Source organism: Dermochelys coriacea, chromosome 3 (assembly GCF_009764565.3).
Source record: "Dermochelys coriacea isolate rDerCor1 chromosome 3, rDerCor1.pri.v4, whole genome shotgun sequence".
Taxonomy (NCBI): Eukaryota; Metazoa; Chordata; order Testudines; family Dermochelyidae; genus Dermochelys; species Dermochelys coriacea.
In genome coordinates this window covers 46997115-47021295 of record NC_050070.1, presented here as the reverse complement: position 1 = coordinate 47021295, position 24181 = coordinate 46997115, and the positions used below count along the sequence as shown (strand labels likewise).

Here is a 24181-nt window from a genome sequence, read left to right as displayed (position 1 = left end):
CTCTAGAAAGTGAGAATTTTGGGATCTGATTCTGCAAACTAACTTCCAGGAGCATCAGATGAGCATCTGACAAGGCCCTGCTCTCTCCTCCTGTCCAGGCCACCTGGCCAGTGGCTTGGCATGAGCAACTCTAAAGGCTGGTAACTATGATAACAACCTTGCAGAACCTGTGTGTGTGTGTGTGTGTGTGTGTGTGTGTGAATAAATATGAAATTGAATGGAATGTTATAGCTATAACTAACTGCTTACTATGATTCTTCTGTATTCACAATAAATGTGGCATTTTGCCTTTTCCCCTTTAATAAGATCCTGCTGTTTTTTATTTTATTGGTATAACAGTTCCATTAAAGTAAAATCTATAATGCAGTGTTCAAGTACAAACAACAGTGATGCCTGCCAGTAGGACTATTAGACGAGTGGACAAAAGTCCTTCCTTAAACCTTATCCCACAGAGCTAGACACCTGATTTCCCTTGCAAAGATACAATGGGATATCAGACAAACAACACAATATATAGCAGAGTCCATTGTGAGAGAGAATTAGGGGGCATCTAAAAGCACCCTTTTCTGAGAAACTGAATGATAACGGCTTTGCTACTCCTCCTCAGAACCTAGGGTAGTCTCAGACAATGTGAGAAAGAAGAAAATACCACATGACTTCTCCACATGACTAAGACAGCTCAGATTCAAAGCTGTTTATGAAAAGATATTTTGAAATTTTCATTGACATTCAGGGAATGCAAAAGGTTTGCATCTAAGTTTGGTGAGAATGTCTGTTCTAAAAAATTTCTGCTATATCGTGGCACAGTCAGAGAATCAACACGAAGCTGAATACTGGCTGATTTCATACACACATTCTGACTTTAAGTCAAATATTGTATACATCTCCAGATACTTGCTCTTTACTGCAAGATCAAAACAAGCAGAAATCCAATGAAAATATTTAAACAACATATTACCCTCCCCTGAAATTACAATGTATACAGCTTCAAAGCAAATTATATGAAATTATAACTCTAAGTTTATAACGAAAGTTGTGGATGAATTTATAAAACACATTTTGTAAAATGATATTACTTGCTGCCAGTTCACAGTCCTACAATCTTTGCCCTGGAATCCTGCGGTCACTGGTTAAAAGACTGTTGGATGTAAGATCAAATTTTAATTTACAAAGGCATCAAAAGACAGAGACAAGTATACTACCAGTTGTGAATAGGTCCAGTACTATTTGCTGGGAGTGTGCTCATGTTGGTCAGCACAACATGTTCTGAAAGTTTTGAAACATTATCAAAATTGCTGATCTGGGTGGTCAAGGATTTCCGACTTTCAGTGCTTGCATGGCCCCTGGTGAGTCGTTCATCCTGGTGATGGTGAATGCGAAGCCAGCAACAAGAAAAAGCTGCTTTAAATTCTTCTCTAAATTTTCCTGTCAATCAAAAAAGAATGCACAAAAACATTATTATACAAATGGTGTTTCAATAAAGCTAGCATATGGAAGAGACATGGTTAGTTAGTGCCAAAGTGAATCCAAAATAATCAAGTACTCTTCTAACATGACAAAAGCAGGCAAGAACAGTTTTAGTGATTCAGAAAAAGGCAACAAAATTCCACCTTTTAATAAGGATTTATAGTAGGTGCAGCAGGAATAGTAAATTAATTTTTACATGGCAGACTAGACTGGCTCTTAAGACAATGTTGCATTTTGTCTGCTGAGTAAATAAAACACATCTTATGAAAACAAATAATTGAACTTGAGCCGGTTGAAATGATTGGGCTATTACTTGACGTGTGAAATGCGAGGACAAAACTAATTTCTGTTTTACCTTGCACATTTTACAAAGGAAACCAGAGTAAAAAGATACGGAAATATCTGATCTTCTGTATATTACAATGATCATTTAAAGAAACTCCTATTCTCTCAATTTTCAGGACCTTTGAAATAATTGGGGACACATTGAAATTGTTACTACAATGAATTTCATTACAGGAAAGATGGTGTGTATTAAAGAACAGGGCTGGAAGTCAGGAGTCCTAGGTTCTATTCCCCATTCTGCCAGATTTCCTTGGACAAATTATTCACATCTCCCACCAGTTTCACAGTCGCTTCAATGGTGACTTGATTTATACCCATGTAAAATGAGATCAGAATCACACCCTTAATCTCTCTGTGTCTCAGTTTTCTCATCTGTAAAAAGGGGATATTAAAACTTACTTTCCTAACAGATTAAATGAATGAATATTTGTGTTCAGGTTTCAGAGTAGCAGAGTAGCATTTCATCCGATGAAGTGAGCTGTAGCTCACGAAAGCTTATGCTCAAATAAATTTGTTAGTCTCTAAGGTGCCACAAGTATTTGTGTTCAGATACCAAAGAGATGGTACAATATAAGTAAACACCTGGAGAAACAGAACCGACACTTGGTATGAAGCCATTTGGATAGCATTAGAGCCCCCAGACTTCCATGTAAAATTTTTAAATTAAACACCAAACACATTCAGAAAAGTTTGGCTAACTCTTGTACACCTTTTTCTTTGATGTTGCCTCTGTGTTCATAAGTTTAAGCTGGAAGAAGAAACAGATGTGTTGCAATAAGAGTGTCCCACATCCAAATACCCTGAATTTTAGTGTTCTAAGGCTCTAGATCCAAATTTTGAGTCTTGAACCCATAACTGATGTTGTGTTAATTTAGCTTGAATAAATGCCCTAAGAGATAAGGTGTTACCATGACCCTGAAACTGTCCAACATTAAAAGGTTTAAAACAAGGTTTGGGATTTGGTATATAGAGACCTCAGCTCCTAGTGCCAGGGCAAAGACACCTTTAAAATGTTTTTAATCTTTTATTTAAAAGATGCAGGAGGAAACAATTTAAATAATTTGAAATGTGAAGTCTTAAGTAAGGTTTTCATTTTTACAGCATCCCTTATTTCCTTTCCTTTTGGCTATAATGAGTTTTAGAAGGAAAACGCTTGTTTGACTGTTTTTGAGATGGTAATAATTGTCCTTTCTGGAAAAAAAGAAGAACTTAGTAGAGATGGGATAGAGCTATTGCTGCTGTTAAAGTCTGATTCTGTTTCCTAAAAGACAAAACCACACACACACACACACACACACCCCTCACTGCTGGAAAACTGCTTGCAACCTCACTGCAGGCACAGCATGTCTTATTAGCCACTCCAAGGCCTGGCAAATTTTTACCAGCATTGAGCTGTTTAGGGCATTGCTTTTAGCCACCTTTCTGGTCACAGTTACAGCATTGTTGCAGAAAAGACAGTTTTGGCTGGCTAAGCCAGACCCTTATTAGACAGAAAGAATAAGGAAATGGATAGGAAAGAAAAATAAGGTAGGGAAGGAAAAGGACAAGTTCGGGTGTGGGGAGGGGAGGAAGTCTCACATCCCAGGTGGTGTTTGGGATTTAGCCAAAGCTGGTCGAGATGTTCTTTGGGTCCCTCTCTCTGGTCTGGTCCACCTCAGGATTAGGTCCCAAGAGACAGTGGGGGTGGTAGCATGGTGGTGAAGCTCACTCCTTCCCCTTCTCTTGTTTTTCTTTCAGCAAGCATTCACATTCCCTGCTTTTGGTCAGCCAGCATTGACTTTCTCTCAAAGTCTCTTCTTTTATGGACCCCAAGTGAGTGATGGGTGGAATTGCTCATCCCTTCATTATTCTGTCCACCAATAAGGCCTAAACTCTAACAACTTTGGTTCACTGATTTCCAGTCCCTCACTTCTCTAGTTTACCAGACATGATCTTAACACCATCCTTGAATTATTTCATTCGGTCTTTTTCTTTTGTACTAATTCACTCTGTCTCCCATTTGCACCTTTCCCCATTAACAGTTCTTGTTATAGGTTATTGTGACTGTTTATGAACTTCCATTCCCTTTTCACAATTGAGCTCACAATTAGGCCCAATTGTCACAACACTAGCCAGAAATCTTGGTTAACAGGCCATTGTTTGCTAGATATCGCTGAATTGACTGGAAATAATAAGAACAGCAAATCCTATTCTCATTAGATTTTCTGGATAGTTTTGCAAACCTTGGATACCCAGATGAGCATCCAAATGTTTATCCAAAGCTTATCTGAACCACACCTCTAAACTTCATCCATCACTAGTTGGGACCAAGCCTGCAACAAACCAAACTAAATGGTAAGAGGACTGAAGAAATGTTTGGTGATTTTTTTTATATATATACTATATTTCTACTGAAAATAGTCTCATACAAATAATAGAGAAGGATCAAAGGTAACGGAATAGAGAATGGTAAATAAATGTCAGTTAGGAATATTTTCAGACTATTTCTACATTATATTATTTTTACAAAGGCACAGTATCGTTACACTAACAAGCAGGTAGATATTAAAATATAAAATTGTATTTTGTAATATTTTTCTACTGCTTCATTTATCTTTAGAAAATAGCTCTTTCACCACAGCCTCAAAAATCCCCAGCAGTAAAACTATAAGAACACATAGGTCCTTTTTCTTTCATTTAGGTAGAGAATCTTCTGAGATTCAGCGACCTTCCCTCCTTTCTCCCCCTCACCCAAGGAGGATTCCTGCCATTTAAGGCCTGGAAAGGATTAACTTGACAGTAAATAAAATTTCCCCCTTAATTATGAGGTCCTCACAATACTTGTAGCCCTTACTCAGGGCCAGATTCTGCCACCCTTAAGCACCCTCCTCTGTCCTGAACCTAGCCCCAAGCTCTCCCCGCCACTCTCCTTCTGCTTCCAAACCCACACATTACCCACTGCTGTGTACCCTGACCCGCACTCTGCCCCCTGCCTTCTGATGCCCCTAGTCCTATGGTATTCCCACATACCCACCTTCCAGCTCTCCTCTCTGCATGGCATCACAGCTCAAATTTGGCTCCACTGACCTGCCATCCTGACAGGGAGCTGGCCAGGCCAAATTTGAGTGAGTGGCATTGCAATGCAGTGCATGGGGTTGCAACACCACTCAAATTTGGCGCGTCTGCCTCCCATCATATGGGGGAAGCTGGGCCAAATTTCCAGTTCCCAACAGGCACCAAAGGTGGGAGGGCTAGGCCCCTGCCTCCATCCCTCATCATTGCACCCCAAAATCTACACTTCAAGCTAATAGGGTAAATTCCAGCTTGAGGAGACATAGTCGCCTTAGCACTGATCAAGCTAGTGTGCTAAAAATAGTATGAGCAGCAGGAGGGGACAGCCACCCTGTCTATGTGCCTAGAGTCTTGGATGGGTACATACTTGAAGCGGCTAGTCCTTCCCATTGCTCCCACTGCTGTGGTTATGCTCCATTTTTAGCTTGCTAGTTCGATTAGAGCTAGTGCTGGGATGACACCTTCAGCTTGAAATTTAGACCCACCATGAATCAAATGAGTACTCCCTATAAAATTAATGGGGATACTTGAGAAGGCAAGGTACTACTCAACAAGTGTAGGAGACCGTGAGGATAGAGGGACTTACCAGGACCTGCACTTAGATCCCAATGGTTCAGTTGTACTGCTGCTCAATTTTCAGGTTCGTCTTTAACCTAATTGATTACTATGCATTACACTTTAACTACATTTTTAATATGTAACACAGTGATCATCTGGAAACTCACCACTGAGAAAGTTATAAATGATAGGGTTCACTGCACTGTTGGCATACACTAACCAGTGCGAGAATGTAAACCAGGCATACACAGTCTCTCTGTCATCAGCATAGTTGAACATCCCCAAAACCCTGCAAAATAAAGAGGAAAAATCCAATCTGAAAGACAGCGTATAAGACTGAATATAAATGCTGTACTTTTATTCTGTCTGTGGTATCACATAAAGCCCTGATTTAACACATCCAGCTTTCCCAAGAAAATACAAAACCTCTTCCCACCCAACAACCAACTTCCATGATGGTTTTGAACAGCGCAGAAACCACAAGCAGTTTTGTCTTCAATGCACACATGTCATCCAGCTAGATAACAAAAGGGCAATTTATACCATCCAAGGCAAGGGGGGAAAAGGTGTCTTTAAGCCAATATGACAATCTCCCAATTCTGGATCCAGCCTCTCAATCCTGGGCCCAGCTCCTAGTGCAACGAGGCTGCTGTAAAGTTAGGGTGGCATTGACTGGCTGCCTGTGGATTCTCTGCTGGCCCAAAATAGCTGGACTGCAGTGGCTCCAGCAGCATCCCCTCATGTCCTTGTGCAAGAGGCTGCTGCATTTAATCACTATGGATTATAGCAGAAATGTTCATGTTAACTCTCTGATTACAAGCTTCCCTCCAGTTTGACAATATGAATACACAGAAAATAGAGAAGTGGCACTCATCCATCTGACATTTGCCAGAGGACTTTCAGGTAGGCAGTGTTGTTGTAGCTGTGTTGATCTCAGAATATAAGAGAGACAAGATGGGTGAGGTAATATCTGTTATTGGATCAACTTCTTTTGGTGAGAGAGACAAGCTTTTGAGCTTCCACAGAGCTGAAGAAGAGTTCTGTGTAAGATCAAAAACTTGTCCCTCTCACCAACAGAGGTTGATCCCATAAAAGATATCCACCTTGTATGTCTATCTTTTGTCAGGGAAATACAATTAGTTCTCTTTGTTACATTTTACTTAATGTAATCCTGCCAAGACAGTGACACTATGCTCATCACCTTCGCAGCTATAAATATAATTGGAGGTCAAACAGTATAATTTCTCGTGTGTGTGTGTGTGTGTGTGTGTGTGTGTGTGTGTGAGAGAGAGAGAGAGAGAGAGAGAGAGAGAGAGAACTGATAGAACGGAGTGTTTACTGAATATGCTGTTTGGCAAAAAATAGCCACACATATAATTCATTGATTTGCCTATTATTTACTGATTCATTGATTACTCTGATATCAATATAATAAGTCTTCATAAAAATTCTCCTTTGACTTTTATTATATTCTGGGAGCAGCTTCCAAGCTTGGAAGAATTGGAATACTTAATATTTTTGCTTTTGTTAAACAATAAAAGCTTGCTTGCTTCCCTGATTCTGGTAAATTTCTGCATAGTTATATACAGATCAGTTATTAATATGTGAAATACCAGAACAAAATCTTTTGGGCTTAATTCTGCTACACATGCTCACATGGAGTCAAGCCATACACCAGGGCAGTCCCACTAAATACTACCCTACCCAGTGTTCTCCATCAGATACTACGCTCCCGGAGTCCATTCACGCAAAAATAAGTTTGAATGCATAGGTCAATGAAATTTCTTGCATGAGTAAGTGACCGCCAACGTGAACATGGGTTTTACAATCTGACCCCAAATTTCTGCCCTTATAATTGTTTAGCTAACAATTTGCTTACAACTGCACACTGAGCTTCAGTTTCTTTATTGTAAAATATGTGAGTATCTATTTCAAAACTAAAAAAAAAAAGAATATAGCAAACCACATCATAGAGAAATGCTTTTAGACAGAAAACTTCTCCCAAACTTTTTACTGCTTGTGAACAAACTTTACCTTTTTAAGACATTGAGGATACTAATTGGTAGATAGCAAAGTGCAAAAACTAAGAGAACCACCATTAGCATACGTGCTGTTTTCCTCCTGGCTCGAATCTGTTTTATTTCAGCTGCTACCCCACTAATCCTTGACTTGGTTGATTGTCCTAGTTTCCGGGGCTGTGCTAAAGAGGACAGAGGCTTCCATTTTCTTTGAACTACTGATGAAGTTCCTGGGATCTAAAAGAGTAAACAGTAAATGGAATCTTCATTAATGCTGTTTCTCTAAGGGAAATTCACCACCAAATGAAGAAAGTAGTAAAGAAGTAAAAAGAAGCATCGTAGGGAGTTAATACCAAAAAGATAGGCTGAAATAAAGCTCCATGATAACAGAGTACAGTTTAGTAGTTTGTCAAACAATTTAATCCAACACTGCTGTTCATTTAAGAGAAACAGGGTTTAAAAGGTATCATACAGACAATCTGAGCCATGACTTAGTAAGTATAGAACTATGCACCATAACTGAGTGTATACACGGCTTTATATGCTCATAGCATTTTCAAATATGTGTCCTAAGGGTCCATAAGGCAGCTGTGCTTTCCCTATTTATTGGGGGGAGTGAACTTATTTTTTCTGCATTGTGGTCGTTGCCCAGGGTATTCCTAACAGAGATTTACAAATGGTGTGTGTGTGTTGGGCGGAGTGAGGGAATCATAACAGGATGTATGACTCGTTAGGCTATCCAACAACATGTCTAAATGGGTAGGTGCTGGCTCATTTTGCTCTCTGGAGATGGTAAGCACAGAGAGTCTGCTGTTGGAGAAGTTGCTCATGGAGGAAGGAGGGCCAGTGGTAGAAAACCCAGACAGTTGTGGTGAAAAAATGACATTTTAGCTAAGAGCGGGTTACAGAATAAAGGAAAGGGGCACCGGGTTAAAGTCTTCTCAATTAGTATAAAGGTGACCTGTGGGGCAAGAGATGCTTTCTGAGTGATGCCTCAATGGGACTAACTGAAAGTTAGGGCACCTTGTCATGCACAGACACCCCATGGAGACTGAATGGGAGAGCTCTGCTCTCTCACTTCCTGTGCTTGGAAAAGTTTGCATTTCCTTAGTCAGAGCAGCTAGCCAGGGGACTGTGGTCCCAACACCAGTGCAGACATGGACTCACTGAATCCCTCAGGAGCGAGTGCTGTGCCAGGTTGAGCTTGGACATCTACGTTCTGGGTAAGCAGCTGACTAACTACAAAGGAAGTCTGTGCTCTTGCAGAAACACGGCTACACCGGTCAGGGCCTCTGTCACAGTACACTGGGTCAACTCCCCACTGCTGCCTAGCACTCATGTTCGCTATTTCCCCAGTTCTCCTTCAGCACAGGCAGCCCACATGTCTCATTGCTTTAATTTCCTGCAGCAGGGCACCAGAAACTCCTCAGCATTTGTTAATGTCTCCTGTGGAGGAAGTGCTGGTCCCTACCTAGAAGAAGAATTGCACCAAAAGCATTACATATCCATGAGGTGGACTCTAAAAATCATAAAACTGGGCTGATCACAAGATTAAAAAAATCCTTGTTTTTGTCGGCCTTCCCCTTTCTGAGATTTAGGGCAAAGCTAATCCCCATTCCCTATTTGTGTGTCATCCTTCTGGGTTGAAAATTCAACCTGAAAAACACACACAAAGCATGGCTACTCTCCAGCTTCCAGCTAATCAGGCCCTCTCCCATTCTTCCTTTCTGCTTCCCCATAGTGTCCTTTCCAACACCTGCTTCCATACTTCTCGCTCTTTCCTTTGTACCCTCCCGCCCCTCACATTCTCCCTCTCTGATCCCCCATGACTAAAAACTGTGACTCCCCTGTTTGCAGGAGACAGGCTTTGGTTTTGTTTTCACTAAGTATACATGCTGTGGGACAGCACACAAGGGGACTGTCTGAGGCCAGGCTGAAAAGCAGGCATTTTTACATTTATCTCTGAAGCAGGGACTATTTTCTCCTCATCTCCTTCACCGCTCCTCGCAAGAGGTTTTATGCTGGCCCTTGGAACTACAGGTGAACTTCACTCACAGAGAATCTCATGAGCACAAATATAATGAAAACATCAAACTGTGCAGGAACAATTGTTTCTATCTTCAGTATTTTCCCATTGTTTATATCTCCATTTTAAATCTGTTTAAAGCACTGGTCACTTGAAAAATTTCAACTAATTCTGTAAAGTTCAGCAAGGGAGTTTCTGGGTTTATTTCCCCCAACTAGTTAATTTGTCATGTACCAAAAGACTTTCCCACACCCCCATAATTCAAACACGTAAAAGGATTTTGCTTCAACTTTCCCAAAATACTTCGGGGTGAGAACAAGTATGAAAGGCTACAAGTGAAAAGGTCTACTTTTTCTGAGAACTGTGAGGGTTTATAATATGAGGGCAATATTAGGCCCTGGTTCTGCAAACTGTTATGCATGTGCATGGCTTTACTTGTGAGTAGTGCCATCGGTTTCAACAGGACTAGTGACATGAATAAAGTTATGCACATGTTTAAGAGCTTGCCAGATCCAGTCCTTCGTTATACACATTTTTTCTACACAGGGAAAGTGCACAGCATCATTATTCTGCAAGAATAGCTCCCTGTATGGACATACTTATTCTGGAATCAGAGAGCCTTTTTTCCAGGTTAGTTTAATCCACTTCTAATAAATCCATGGGGGGAGTTATTGAGGAATAGCTGTCATGCTTCAAATTGGCACCGGACCTTACTCTGGAAAAATTTCCCTGTGTAGACAAGCTCTTAATTTAGGATCTTTTATTTTTAAACTTGATTCAAGTTTGCTGTAACCTTCCAGTGAAGATCCATAATGACAAACAGGAAATCAGTGAAGTTTGGTTGTAGGGAACTGCGGAACACAGGATAACATTTAGTATATTGCAGGTGTTTTTATAAACACAAGAAATAAAATTTGAACTCTGACATCACACCACTGAGGATTCACAGCCTTTAGGCCAAGATCCATAGTCTTGTCACTTTAGTATCTGAAATCAGTATGTCCTATTCCCGGGGATTTATCCTTCTCTAATGGTAGAATTGACTCTGATTTATTGTATTGGGTCTTTTCCATCTCACTGCTGAGAAACTACACAGAGAGGTGCTACACAAAAACCTGAATTTGGGCTCTGGGAAGTATTTTGATGTTCTGTTCTTCTAATTCCAAAATTGAAACTTTTTCTTCTATTTCGATCTTATCTTGTTTTCTAAGTTATCATATCAGTAGCAAGAACTGATCAGAAAACAACACCCTCCCAAATATGTTGGCAATTTCTTCTCCTCCTGATTTTGTTAAAATTTCATTTCAACAAAATTTTTCTGACAAGCTTTATTGATATTTGCATCCAATTTGGGAATAAAGAAATGGAACCTTGCCTCAAGATTTTGTATGGCTTATTTCTAATGAAACATGAGACATGATTGATGAGTCTGTGGTTAGAGATGACTAATCTGCTTTTAAAATGCTTCTAATAGCAAGAGAGGATCATAGATACAGATTGTGGTACAATGTTGATCTCCTTGTACATCCTATAAAGCTGCCCAGTGTTGTAGGAGTTACTACTGAGAACTTATCTACAGAAACCTGTTCCTGTTCTATCTCCATTTTGGAGGCATTATAAGAATTGCAAGAATTTGCCTCCTTAAGCCAATAAGCAAATAATTCACAAGATGTTGCAGGCAAAAAAAAATTTTAATACATACTCACAGTCAGGCTGCTAAAGCACTACGGCCTGAAGAGAATAAAGCTTGGCTTACATATGTACTACTAATGCATATTTTAATCACATATATACCAGCTCAACACACATTTTTACCAGTTATCACTATCAAATGAATTATACCAACACATTTAGCTGAGATGATTTGTAGAACACAAATAAGCTCTCTAAAATCCTCAGATGCTTTACATCAGCGTTTAGAATGGTTAGAACTGGCACTAGAAGTTGTAAAACTGCTGTTTTCACCCCCACGTGTATCAAGCTGGAAAGCCAAGCACCATAATCTTGCTTTTAAAACTCAGAACATTTTTGAAAACAAAACCACAATGGGCCCAATACATTTAAGCACATGTATGTGACTCTCTAATTATTCGCAAAAAGAAAAGGAGTACTGGTGGCACCTTAGAGACTAACAAATTTATTAGAGCATAAGCTTTCGTGAGCTACAGCTCACTTCATCGGATGCATTTGGTGGAAAAAACAGACGAGAGATTTATATACACACACACAGAGAACATGAAACAATGGGTTTATCATACACACTGTAAGGAGAGTGATCACTTAAGATAAGCCATCACCAGCAGCAGGGGGGGGAAAGGAGGAAACCTTTCATGGTGACAAGCAAGGTAGGCTAATTCCAGCAGTTAACAAGAATATCAGAGGAACAGTGGGGGGTGGGGTGGGAGGGAGAAACACCATGGGGAAATAGTTTTACTTTGTGTAATGACTCATCCATTCCCAGTCTCTATTCAAGCCTAAGTTAATTGTATCCAGTTTGCAAATTAATTCCAATTCAGCAGTCTCTCGTTGGAGTCTGTTTTTGAAGCTTTTTTGTTGAAGTATAGCCACTCTAAGATCTGTGATCGAGTGACCAGAGAGATTGAAGTGTTCTCCAACTGGTTTTTTGAATATTATAATTCTTGACGTCTGATTTGTGTCCATTCATTCTTTTACGTAGAGACTGTCCAGTTTGGCCAATGTACATGGCAGAGGGGCATTGCTGGCATATGATGCCATATATCACAGTGGTAGATGCGCAGGTGAACGAGCCTCTGATAGTGTGGCTGATGTGATTAGGCCCTATGATGGTATCCCCTGAATAGATATGTGGACAGAGTTGGCAACGGGCTTTGTTGCAAGGATAGGTTCCTGGGTTAGTGGTTCTGTTGTGTGGTGTGTGGTTGCTGGTGAGTATTTGCTTCAGATTGGGGGGCTGTCTGTAAGGAAGGACTGGTCTGTCTCCCAAGATCTGTGAGAGTGATGGCTCGTCCTTCAGGATAGGTTGTAGATCCTTGATGATGCGTTGGAGAGGTTTTAGTTGGGGGCTGAAGGTGATGGCTAGTGGCGTTCTGTTGTTTTCTTTGTTGGGCCTGTCCTGTAGTAGGTGACTTCTGGGTACTCTTCTGGCTCTGTCAATCTGTTTCTTCACTTCAGCAGGTGGGTATTGTAGTTGTAGGAATGCATGATAGAGATCTTGTAGGTGTCATCATAATCAAAAAGGCTGACAAAGGAGGTGCTGTCGTCATCATGAATAGGTCGGAGTATGAACAAGAGGCTACTAGGCAGCTCTCCAACACCACTTTCTACAAGCCATTACCCTCTGATCCCACTGAGAGTTACCAAAAGAAACTACAGCATTTGCTCAAGAAACTCCCTGAAAAAGCACAAGAACAAATCCGCACAGACACACCCCTGGAGCCCCGAACTGGGGTATTCTATCTGCTACCCAAGATCCATAAACCTGGAAATCCTGGACGCCCCATCATCTCAGGCATTGGCACCCTGGCAGCAGGATTGTCTGGCTATGTAGACTCCCTCCTCAGGCCCTTCATTACCAGCACTCCCAGCTATCTTCGAGACACCACCGATTTTGAAAAAATTTTGAAGGAGAAATTAGTTAAGGACATTGAAGTCAATGGTAAATGGGACAAAATACAACATGGTTTTACAAAAGGTAGATCGTGCCAAACCAACCTAATCTCCTTTTTTGAAAAAGTAACAGATTTTTAGATAAAGGAAATGCAGTGGATCTAATTTACCTAGATTTCAGTAAGGCATTTGATACCGTGCCACATGGGGAATTATTAGTTAAATTGGAGAAGATGGGGATCAATATGAACATCAGAAGGTGGATAAGGAATTGGTTAAAGGGTTAAAGGGGAGACTGCAACGGGTCCTATTGAAAGGCGAACTGTCAGGTTGGAGGGAGGTTACCAGTGGAGTTCCTCAGGGATCGGTTTTGGGACCAATCTTATTTAATCTTTTTGTTACTGACCTTGGCACAAAAAGTGGGAGTGTGCTAATAAAGTTTGCAGATGATACAAAGCTGGGAGGTATTGCCAATTCGGAGAAGGATCGGGATATTATACAGGAGGATCTGGATGACCTTGTAAACTGGAGTAATAGTAATAGGATGAAATTTAATAGTGAGAAGTGTAAGGTTATGCATTTAGGGATTAATAACAAGAATTTTAGTTATAAGTTGGGGACGCATCAATTAGAAGTAACGGAAGAGGAGAAGGACCTTGGAGTATTGGTTGATCATAGGATGACTATGAGCTGCCAATGTGATACGGCTGTGAAAAAAGCTAATGCGGTTTTGGGATGCATCAGGAGAGGCATTTCCAGTAGGGATAAGGAGGTTTTAGTACCGTTATACAAGGCACTGGTGAGACCTCACCTAGAATACTGTGTGCAGTTCTGGTCTCCCATGTTTAAAAAGGATGAATTCAAACTGGAGCAGGTACAGAGAAGGGCTACTAGGATGATCCGAGGAATGGAAAACTTGTCTTATGAAAGGAGACTTAAGGAGCTTGGCTTGTTTAGCCTAACTAAAAGAAGGTTGAGGGGAGATATGATTGCTCTCTATAAATATATCAGAGGGATAAATATAGGAGAGGGAGAGGAATTATTTCAGCTCAGCACCAATGTGGACACAAGAACAAATGGGTATAAACTGGCCACCAGGAAGTTTAGACTTGAAATCAGACGAAGGTTTTTAACCATCAGAGGAGTGAAGTTTTGGAATAACCTTCCAAGGGAAGCAGTGGGGGCAAAGATCTATCTGGTTTTAAGATTCTACTCGATAAGTTTATGGAGGAGATGGTATGATGGGATAATGGGATTTTGGTAAGTAATTGATCTTTAAATATTCAGGGTAAATAGGCCAAATCCCCTGAGATGGGATATTAGATGGATGGGATCTGATTTACTATAGAAAATTCTTTCCTGGGTATCTGGCTGGTGAATCTTGCCCATGTGCTCAGGGTTTGGCTGATTGCCATGTTTGGGGTCGGGAGGGAGTTTTCCTCCAGGGCAGATTGGAGAGGCCCTGGAGGTTTTTTTGCCTTCCTCTGTAGCATGGGGCATGGTTGACTGGAGGGAGGCTTCTCTGCTCCTTGAAGTTTTGAACCATGATTTGAGGACTTCAATAGCTCAGACATGGGTGAGGTTTTTCATAGGAGTGGTGGGTGACATTCTGTGGCCTGCGCTGTGCAGGAGGTAGGACTAGATGATCAGAGTGGTCCCTTCTGACCTTAGTATCTATGAATCTATGATTTCCTGAGGAAACTACAGTCCATTGGTGATCTTCCTAAAAACACCATCCTAGCCATTATGGATGTAGAAGCCCTCTACACCAACATTCCACACAAAGATGGACTACGAGCCGTCAGGAACAGTATCCCTGATACTGTCACGACTAACCTGGTGGCTGAACTTTGTGACTTTGTCCTGACCCATAACTATTTCACATTTGGTGACAATGTATACCTTCAAATCAGCGGCACTGCGATGGGTACCCGCATGGCCCCACAGTATGCCAACATTTTTATGGCTGACTTAGAACAACGCTTCCTCAGCTCTCGTCCCCTAATGCCCCTACTCTACTTGCGCTACATTGATGACATCTTCATCATCTGGACCCATGGAAAAGAAGCTCTTGAGGAATTCCACCATGATTTCAACAATTTCCATCCCACCATCAACCTCAGCCTGGACCAGTCCACACAAGAGATCCACTTCCTGGACACTACGGTGCTAATAAGCGATGGTCACATAAACACCACCCTATATCGGAAACCTACTGACCGCTATTCCTACCTACATGCCTCTAGCTTTCATCCAGATCATACCACTCGATCCATTGTCTACAGCCAAGCGCTACGATATAACCGCATTTGCTCCAACCCCTCAGACAGAGACAAACACCTACAAGATCTCTATCATGCATTCCTACAACTACAATACCCACCTGCTGAAGTGAAGAAACAGATTGACAGAGCCAGAAGAGTACCCAGAAATCACCTACTACAGGACAGGCCCAACAAAGAAAACAACAGAACGCCACTAGCCATCACCTTCAGCCCCCAACTAAAACCTCTCCAACGCATCATCAAGGATCTACAACCTATCCTGAAGGACGAGCCATCACTCTCACAGATCTTGGGAGACAGACCAGTCCTTGCTTACAGACAGCCCCCCAATCTGAAGCAAATACTCACCAGCAACCACACACCACACAACAGAACCACTAACCCAGGAACCTATCCTTGCAACAAAGCCCGTTGCCAACTCTGTCCACATATCTATTCAGGGGATACCATCATAGGGCCTAATCACATCAGCCACACTATCAGAGGCTCGTTCACCTGCGCATCTACCAATGTGATATATGGCATCATGTGCCAGCAATGCCCCTCTGCCATGTACATTGGCCAAACTGGACAGTCTCTACGTAAAAGAATGAATGGACACAAATCAGACGTCAAGAATTATAACATTCAAAAACCAGTTGGAGAACACTTCAATCTCTCTGGTCACTCGATCACAGACCTAAGAGTGGCTATCCTTCAACAAAAAAGCTTCAAAAACAGACTCCAACGAGAGACTGCTGAATTGGAATTAATTTGCAAACTGGATACAATTAACTTAGGCTTGAATAGAGACTGGGAATGGATGAGTCATTACACAAAGTAAAACTATTTCCCCATGGTGTTTCTCCCTCCCACCCCACCCCCCACTGTTCCTCTGATATTCTTGTTAACTGCTGGAATTAGCCTACCTGCTTGTCACCATGAAAGGTTTTCCTCTTTTCCCCCCCCTGCTGTTGGTGATGGCTTATCTTAAGTGATCACTCTCCTTACAGTGTGTATGATAAACCCATTGTTTCATGTTCTCTGTGTGTGTGTATATAAATCTCTCGTCTGTTTTTTCCACCAAATGCATCCGATGAAGTGAGCTGTAGCTCACGAAAGCTTATGCTCTAATAAATTTGTTAGTCTCTAAGGTGCCACAAGTACTCCTTTTCTTTCTCCTTACAGTGTGTATGATAAACCCATTGTTTCATGTTCTCTGTGTGTGTGTATATAAAACTCTCCTCTGTTTTTTCCACCAAATGCATCCGATGAAGTGAGCTGTAGCTCACGAAAGCTTATGCTCTAATAAATTTGTTAGTCTCTAAGGTGCCACCAGTACTCCTTTTCTTTTTGCGAATACAGACTAACACGGCTGCTACTCTGAAATCTCTAATTATTGAATGTGTGTCAGCATGTCCAGCATAAAGCCATTCAGTCCTAAGGAGATTGTTCAGCTCTTGCTTTATCTCTTCTCCATGATTCATAAAGAAACAAAATCAGGAACAGGAACAGGAGGGATCCCTGCCTATTAGTAAACTACATAGGTTACTCTAAAAGCCAGGCCTCTGATGCTGTTGCCCTTTGTCTTCCATAAAGCTCCTAATTCTGGGATGATAAAACCATGTTTGCAAAGACTTTGCAAAGCAAAGACATGATCAATAACTTTGGAGAGCAGACAGAGAGTAAAACACAATAGGGATGTCTTGTGAGTAATGGAGGCTAACTTTTAACCACCTGAAGATTCACTTTAGAAACAGCCCTCATTTTAAAACAACTGCTTCAGTAAGTTTTCTGTCAAGGCCTGGGAATGCCTTGGCTGTTAGTACTTTGGATTTTATCATGTATGTTTAGCAAGATCATTGGTACATTGCAGCAGTCAGAATATTTAGATGGCATTCTGATAAACAGCATGATTCCTTACTTGGGGTTATTACCAAAGATTCAGAATAGGACTGTCAATTAATTGCAATTAACTCATGTGATTAACTCAAAAAATTAATTGTAATTAGTTGCAGCTTTAATTGAACTGTTTAGAATGCCAATTGAAATTTATTAAATATTTTGGATGTTTTTCTACATTTTCAAATATATTGATTTTAATTACAACACAGCCAATCACTCTGACAAACAAGTTTGTTTACATTTATAGGATATACTGCTGCCCACTTCTTATTTACAATGTCACCTGACAGTGAGAACAGGTGTTCGCAAGGCACTTTTGTAACCAGCATTGCAAGGTATTTACATGCCGGATATGCTAAACATTCATATGCCTCTTCATGCTTTGGCCACCATTCCAGAGGACATACTTCTATGCTGATGCTCATTAAAAAAATTATGCATTCATTAAATTTGTGACTGAACTCCTTGGGGGAAGAATTGTATATCCCCAACTCTGTTTTATCCACATTCTGCCATATACTTAATGTTATAGCAGTCTCTGATGATGACCCAGCACTGAATAATGGTGTGAACATTTTCAGAAACATTTAGGGATCTGGGGCAAAAAATTTTTTTAGTGGGGAGGGATAGGTCAGTGGTTTGAGCATTGGCCTGCTAAACCTAGGGTTGTGAGTTCAATCTTTGAGGGGGCCATTTAAGGATCTGGGACAAATATTGGGGATTGGTCCTGCTTTGAGCAGGGGGGTTGGACTAGATGACTTCCTGAGGTCCCTTCCAACCCTGATATTCTATGACCCATCTCAGGTGATTTTGTTGCTGTTATTTTGTTTTCCTATCACTCCAATGCAAAATTTGAGAAAATGGCCACATTTCCAAACAGAACTTTAGATTTGTAAGGCAACCTTTTCTCAGACTGGGCCCATTATTGATGGAAAATGGTGGCACATATTTCAGCAACAAATACACGAGCTGTTACAAAAATTTCAGCTCAGTTTTGAGTTTGTAACAAAATGAGAAAAAAAATGTCAACTTTCATACACCTCTGCAGCTCCAAGGAAATATAAAATATCTGTGTAAAATCAACCTTGGAGCTCAGTTATTCTCTCTCAATAGGTACCTTCAATCAGAACAACTGGGGATCCATCTTCTTCCCTTAATTGATCATTTTGTTTCCTCTGTCCCCTAAATCCTCCATCTCCTAGATGGCTGCCCTAGACTCAAGCACAAATTGTTTTTCATTCTGCTTGGCTGCCGTCATTTCTGAAATAGGAGACTAGGATGCAGACTATAATTTCACACCCAAAACTGCTACTGAAGTTTGTTGGGTACAAAAGGTTGTATTGATCAGGTCCTGAGTGGCATTATGGAATTTCTGGAGAAAAAGGTTGTCCATTCAAATAGAAAAACATAGTAAGCCAATATAAATCAACGACTTACCTGGCGGCACCATAGTTTTCGAAATATTTGTAAATAGGCCAACACCATAAGACATAGTGGTGCCATGTATGTCACCAGAAAAAAACACATGTGGTACATTTTGGGGTAGACCTCACCTAGAAAGAGAATCAAAATAGACAAAGAATGTACATACAAATATAGTTTAAAAATTACATTATACCTGCAGATACTCAAGTGCAGGGCTAATTGATTATAATGGGAGATATATACATGCATCTGATGGCAGAAATTAGTCCATTGCTTTTAGATTCATTCTGTTCATACATTTTAAACAGGCTTTTGCTTCATAGTAATATGTCACATTGGTGTGTGAAGTGCTATGTCACACACCTTTGTTACATGTGTGTTAATTTTTAATCAGTACATGATGCTATTATCTAAAAGCTGTTATCCAGGTATTCAACCGCTCTGAATGCACTGAATATTGTAATTTAATATATCACTGAGAGGAAGTGTGGTCTAATACTCAGGTGCCAGCCGAGGCCATGGGAGACCCATGCTCAAGTCTCTCTGCTGCCACAGATATCATGTGCAGCCATGGGCACATCACTTAGGGCTTATCTACACATCCTATTGGCATGTGGTTTCTAAAGTGCACTAACACGTTGTGTATTAACTGGTCTGTGTAGCTCCTGATGGTACACACCAAAGGCTCCCTTGTGTTCTTTAACATAGCATTTTTTCAAACAGCACCAGCAGGGTTTCCACAGGCCACTTAATGCACTGACATGTTAGCATGCTTTAGAAATCGCACCCCCCTTGAGTGCAATACTACACTACATAGTCTCTCCATCACAGTTCTCCAACTGGAAAATGGGAATAACAGAATTTCCCTACCACACAGGCATGTTGTGAGGATAAATACATTCAAGATTGTAAGGTGTTCAGGTACTTAGATAGCAATGAGGGCCATATAAGTACCTAAGGCATTCAGATAAAGATGTCTTTCTGCTCCTGAGATAAATTTATAAGATGTACTCTGAATGGTGGCAGTTGGGAGTGAAGTATATAATGGTGCCACTATAAAACACAAGCTGGAATGGTTTTTGTTCCTTTAATTCAGTTAGAATTAACGAAATCAGAGACTCAAAAGTCAGGAAATTCCCCAAAGTAATTTTGGCCTCTTACCTTAACTCTGTCCCTTAGTATATACATTACAATATTTCCTCTTTAGATTATATATTGCTTGTCAGATTATTCAATATGTAATGTACTACCAAAATTGAATTTATTCCAGAAATTGTGCCCATGCGCCTTTCCACTTTACCATGCAACTGATTGTGTGTCTCAGCTGATAAATAAGTTACTTTAGGTTTTAGTCAGAGGAAGAATAAGACAGTATTAGAAGGTTTCAGAGAAGTAAATACATTTGTGCTCCACATTGGGCACACTTGGCAAGCAGTTGTAGGGTTCAAAAGGTCTCATCTCTGTTCAGAGCTTTCAAATGGTTTAGAAACAAAGGAGTAATTGTTTCCCCCCCCAAGAGCACCCAGTGCACTTTTTAAAAAAACCCACAATATGTTATTTACAAAGTATCAGTGTCTATAATGTGTGAAAAGGGTGAAGTTTTGGTGACTGAAAAACTATCAGAAATGGTGTTTCTTTTATAATGTATTTTTGGGACAAGTAATGCATGTTTACATAGATATACTGTACTCTTTTCAGATACTAGTAAAGGAAGTTACACTATATGGTGGGCAGGAAAACAAGACTTCTGTTTTGCAAAAGATTTCGGGATTTCCAAATTTGTTTTCATTCTAACGTGGAATGAAAATGAGACCTGTTGCATTGTTTCATGAATAACTATATAAAGAAAGAGAAATCGTCCCTCTGCAGGAACTATTGGGAGAGAAAACAAGTGACATTGGTTGTATAAGTTGGTGATTGCACGCTTATCTGGGTGGTGGAAGACCCAGGTTCAAGATACTGCTCTGAATGAGGCAGAGTTAAGGATGAGTGGTCATCTTAATTTCTGGAGTTTTCCAACCTTTGAGTGCTTAATTTGTCCACTGTAATGCTGCACACCCTTTCTTGAGTATCCTTTATTACCAGCTGCCAAGTCCCATAAGTGTACCCTGCATGTTTTGGTTTATGGAGCTCACATCAATTATACCATCAACACCTTTTCTCTAATAGTTTGAACATTTATTTTATTGTTAATGATGTTACACTTGTTTAGCTTCCATGATCTCAAAAATGTTTTACACGTGATGAATTTAAATGAAGTAAGCCTCACGATACTCCTGTGAGACAGGGAAATACCATCATTCACCTTTCACAGCTGGCGAAATTAAGTTTATGTGATTTATTGAGACCAGAGGAGGTCAATGAGAAAGCTGAGAACAGATTCTTCCTGCTCCCAAGGCATTGTCACCTGCCCCAGCAGAGCTCTGCAGGCAGCAAGGCATCATCAGGAGTTTATGGCTTCCAATTTAGCAGTCTGAGTAAAATGGAAACATTAAAGCAGGCCAGCTAAGTACAAAGCGCTGATGGGCCAGATTGGAGGAAGAAGCCAGCGTTCTCCTTTGAAGTTCAGCCACCTGCAAAGTGCTAGCAGCTGAACATCAAAGGAAACTGTGTCCCTCCTCCACCCAGGGCAATGAGCTTTGCAGAACTTTTACTTAAGAAGCTTGAATCTGTTTAGCTTCTCAAGCTAAAAGAAAGCTTTCAAGCTGCCTAGTAATTACTGCAGCAGGCAGGAGGAGGGACTGGTCTGGGATGCTGGTCATTTATCAGATGTTTTAGTCCCTGCCACCGGTCTGACTGGTGCTGAGTGGGAACATCCATCCATGTTCTGCATAAAGATCAGTGATGACATTTCAGCTGCCTAACTGAAAACCCCGATCCTTCGGCCCTTCCACACAAGCCAGGGGTGGGGAACGGTGAGGGGGAGAGAAAAGTCCTTATCTTAGATGGACCACTACATGAGCTTTCAGACAGGAATGGGGGGATACACAGGTGTGGTGGTCCCTGCTTCAAGAAGAAAGGGAAGATCTCCATGTCTAATCCCCTTTGCTGAAAAGAGGGGGGGAACTCAAAAGGATTCATGGGGGTAGAATGAGGAGATGGTACTTGCCAATGTGCTTATCCCACACCTGAGATCCTTGATGACAGATGCAGAGTCTCACCCCACTCCACCTATCACTCAACTGGTGTTGCGGGGGAGGGAGAAATGGAATGAAAAGTGTTTGGATTTGAGGAATGAGGGATGGAGAGCCTGTTGGATGGGAATGGAGGAAGGGTCTGAAAGGACAGGTTAGAACAAAAGTAGTGGAATAGAAATGGTGATAATCAAGGGGTGATATGACAGAGGATGCAGCTCAGCTAATTTATCAGCTTTTCATGGACTTTTGGTAAGTTTGCCCCACACTTTATCATTTCTGGAATTATTAAACATACAGTCTTTAGCCAACAACTTTAACTCTGACACACATAATTCTAGGGGTTCACTTGCACCTTGTATTCCACTGCAGAATTTATAGCATGCAAATATAGAGGGAACATATTCAGATCTAAAGTAATGTGCCCTGGCTGTGTATTCATAATTGCAGCAGAACAGTGACAGAGGTGTGCCCTCAGCTGACATGCAGGACAGGCTCTGGCACCAGCAAAGCAAGCACATGCTTGGGGTGGCACAATTTCAGGGGCGGCATTCCGGCCACCCTTTTTTTTTTTTTTTTGCTTGGGCAGTTGCGCTTTTGGAGCTTGGGGTGGCAAATTTTTTGCTTGGGGCCCTGTTGACATGGCCAAGTTGCGTGCATGCATGTGCGTGTGTGTACGTACACACACACACTTATACATACATATACATATATAAACCTCTCTCTTCAATCCATATCAACACGTAACATTATTGTTCCTCCTCATTTTTGCATTTCAGGGTCCCTTGAAAACAAGTGGTGAATGTGGCTGGAACTTTTCCACTCCTCAGATTCATTTTTGCCAATTTCATTTTGGACATCAGAATTCTAGCAAACTTCTTGATGCTACCCCATGTAAAGCAATGTTTTTCTTGTGCTGTAGGCAGCTGCTGAGAAAGTTAATATGAGAGGGCTTAGCCAGGGAACAAGCTTTACTCAACAATTCTCAGAATCAAAAAACAAAACCCCAAACCCTGCACTACAGCGGACAATAAGCATTTATTTTAAGTGTTAACTGCTAAACATTCAGATAAAGCATAATTTATAACCTTATCTTTAATTGTGCCATCTAGTGACTTCCAATTTTGTTACAGTGTTCAGATTTGGAGGGCAGAATGCTGCCCTTTTCTGTGAGTAACCTAGGAGGAAAATGAACACAAAGTCTTCCCTTCACCCATGCAGTGCAGTGAGGATTCTCTCCATATTCTCTTGAGTGCTTGGAGTGGGTTTGGTTAGTATACATTGGCTCCTAACCTTTTTATCAACAGCACCAAAAGAGTGTGGTTAGCTGATTTGGACACATGGTGCAGCCATTTTAATTTACATTTCTTTAATTGTGGGTCTTTATTATCACATTCATCATATGATAACTATGGACTATTATTATTAGACCCATGGTCAAAACAGGTTCCTTAAGTGACAGTTCATAGGAGGGACTCTTTTGGATTCCCAAATAAATTATTATTAATCTGGGCTAGGACTGAAAAATCCTCAGCCTAGAATTGGCCATGAATGTTCCTCCTGTTCTGGAGTGAAAGCCCGAAGCAATTAGAAAGAACTTGGATGTTGACTGAAGCTGAGCAACTAAACCCCTTGCAGTTACTAGCAATACTCCAATAGGCACACACAGATATCTATTAATAGAGGTTGCCACTCTTTGTTCATTGTGAAGGAGTCCAAGCCTTTGTGGGAAGGTGCTGAAAAAAATAGAGTAATTTGAAATAGAGGATTATTATTTTAGGTGCATCTACCATTTGCCAGAAGACTAATTAGCACTGAGTTAACATCATCAAATTTCAATTGTGTATGAATCCTGTTTGATGGAAGTGAATGTCCTATGGTTAGATGCATAATTTAATGGAAAAGCCAGAAGTACAAACTAGGATTGTGTGATCTTTAAGTGGAATGAAAAAAGCTTCTGGTTTAAAAAAAAACTTCCAGGCATGTTTTATATTTTATACCCAGAATAAAATATCTATCTTGGAGAGGAGGCACCTTTGACGGCATTAACAGTACAATCACATAAGAAATAAAGATAGCAGCTTCCCCTCACCCCAAATCTGAAAACAACTATCAGAAATTATTCGGACACATACCAAACCTTGTTCTATGCACAAATACCAGCCTTTGTCAAGTCCCTTCCTACCTTCCACAAAGCCTGTGAAATGTGGCAGGCTTTGTAACATACCATGAAGGTCAGCAGATTCTGGATATCTTGGACCAAAGGAGGGAGTTCATTACATACTACGGGCCCTTTTTGGAGAATACTCATCAGGCAGCTCCCTATCATTTATACTGAAGGGGCTCCAGCTCATGAGCCTCTGTGGATTGCATCTGCAGTGCAGCAGCCAGGCATGGGGT

General features: G+C 40.9%; 1 protein-coding gene across 1 annotated transcript in view; it reads right to left on the bottom strand.

The window, feature by feature from the left end:
* Positions 1–355: 355 nt before the first annotated feature.
* Positions 356–24181, bottom strand: part of HCRTR2 (hypocretin receptor 2) — a 62503-nt gene continuing 38677 nt past the window's right edge. Inside the window, exons 4-7 of the mRNA XM_038396410.2 lie at positions 18660–18775; positions 7456–7676; positions 5589–5710; positions 356–1425 (exon numbers count right to left, since the gene is read on the bottom strand). Of these exons, the coding sequence (XP_038252338.1) occupies positions 1199–1425; positions 5589–5710; positions 7456–7676; positions 18660–18775 (686 nt within the window). The 3' untranslated portion in view covers positions 356–1198. The remainder of the gene's footprint in view (positions 1426–5588; positions 5711–7455; positions 7677–18659; positions 18776–24181) is intronic.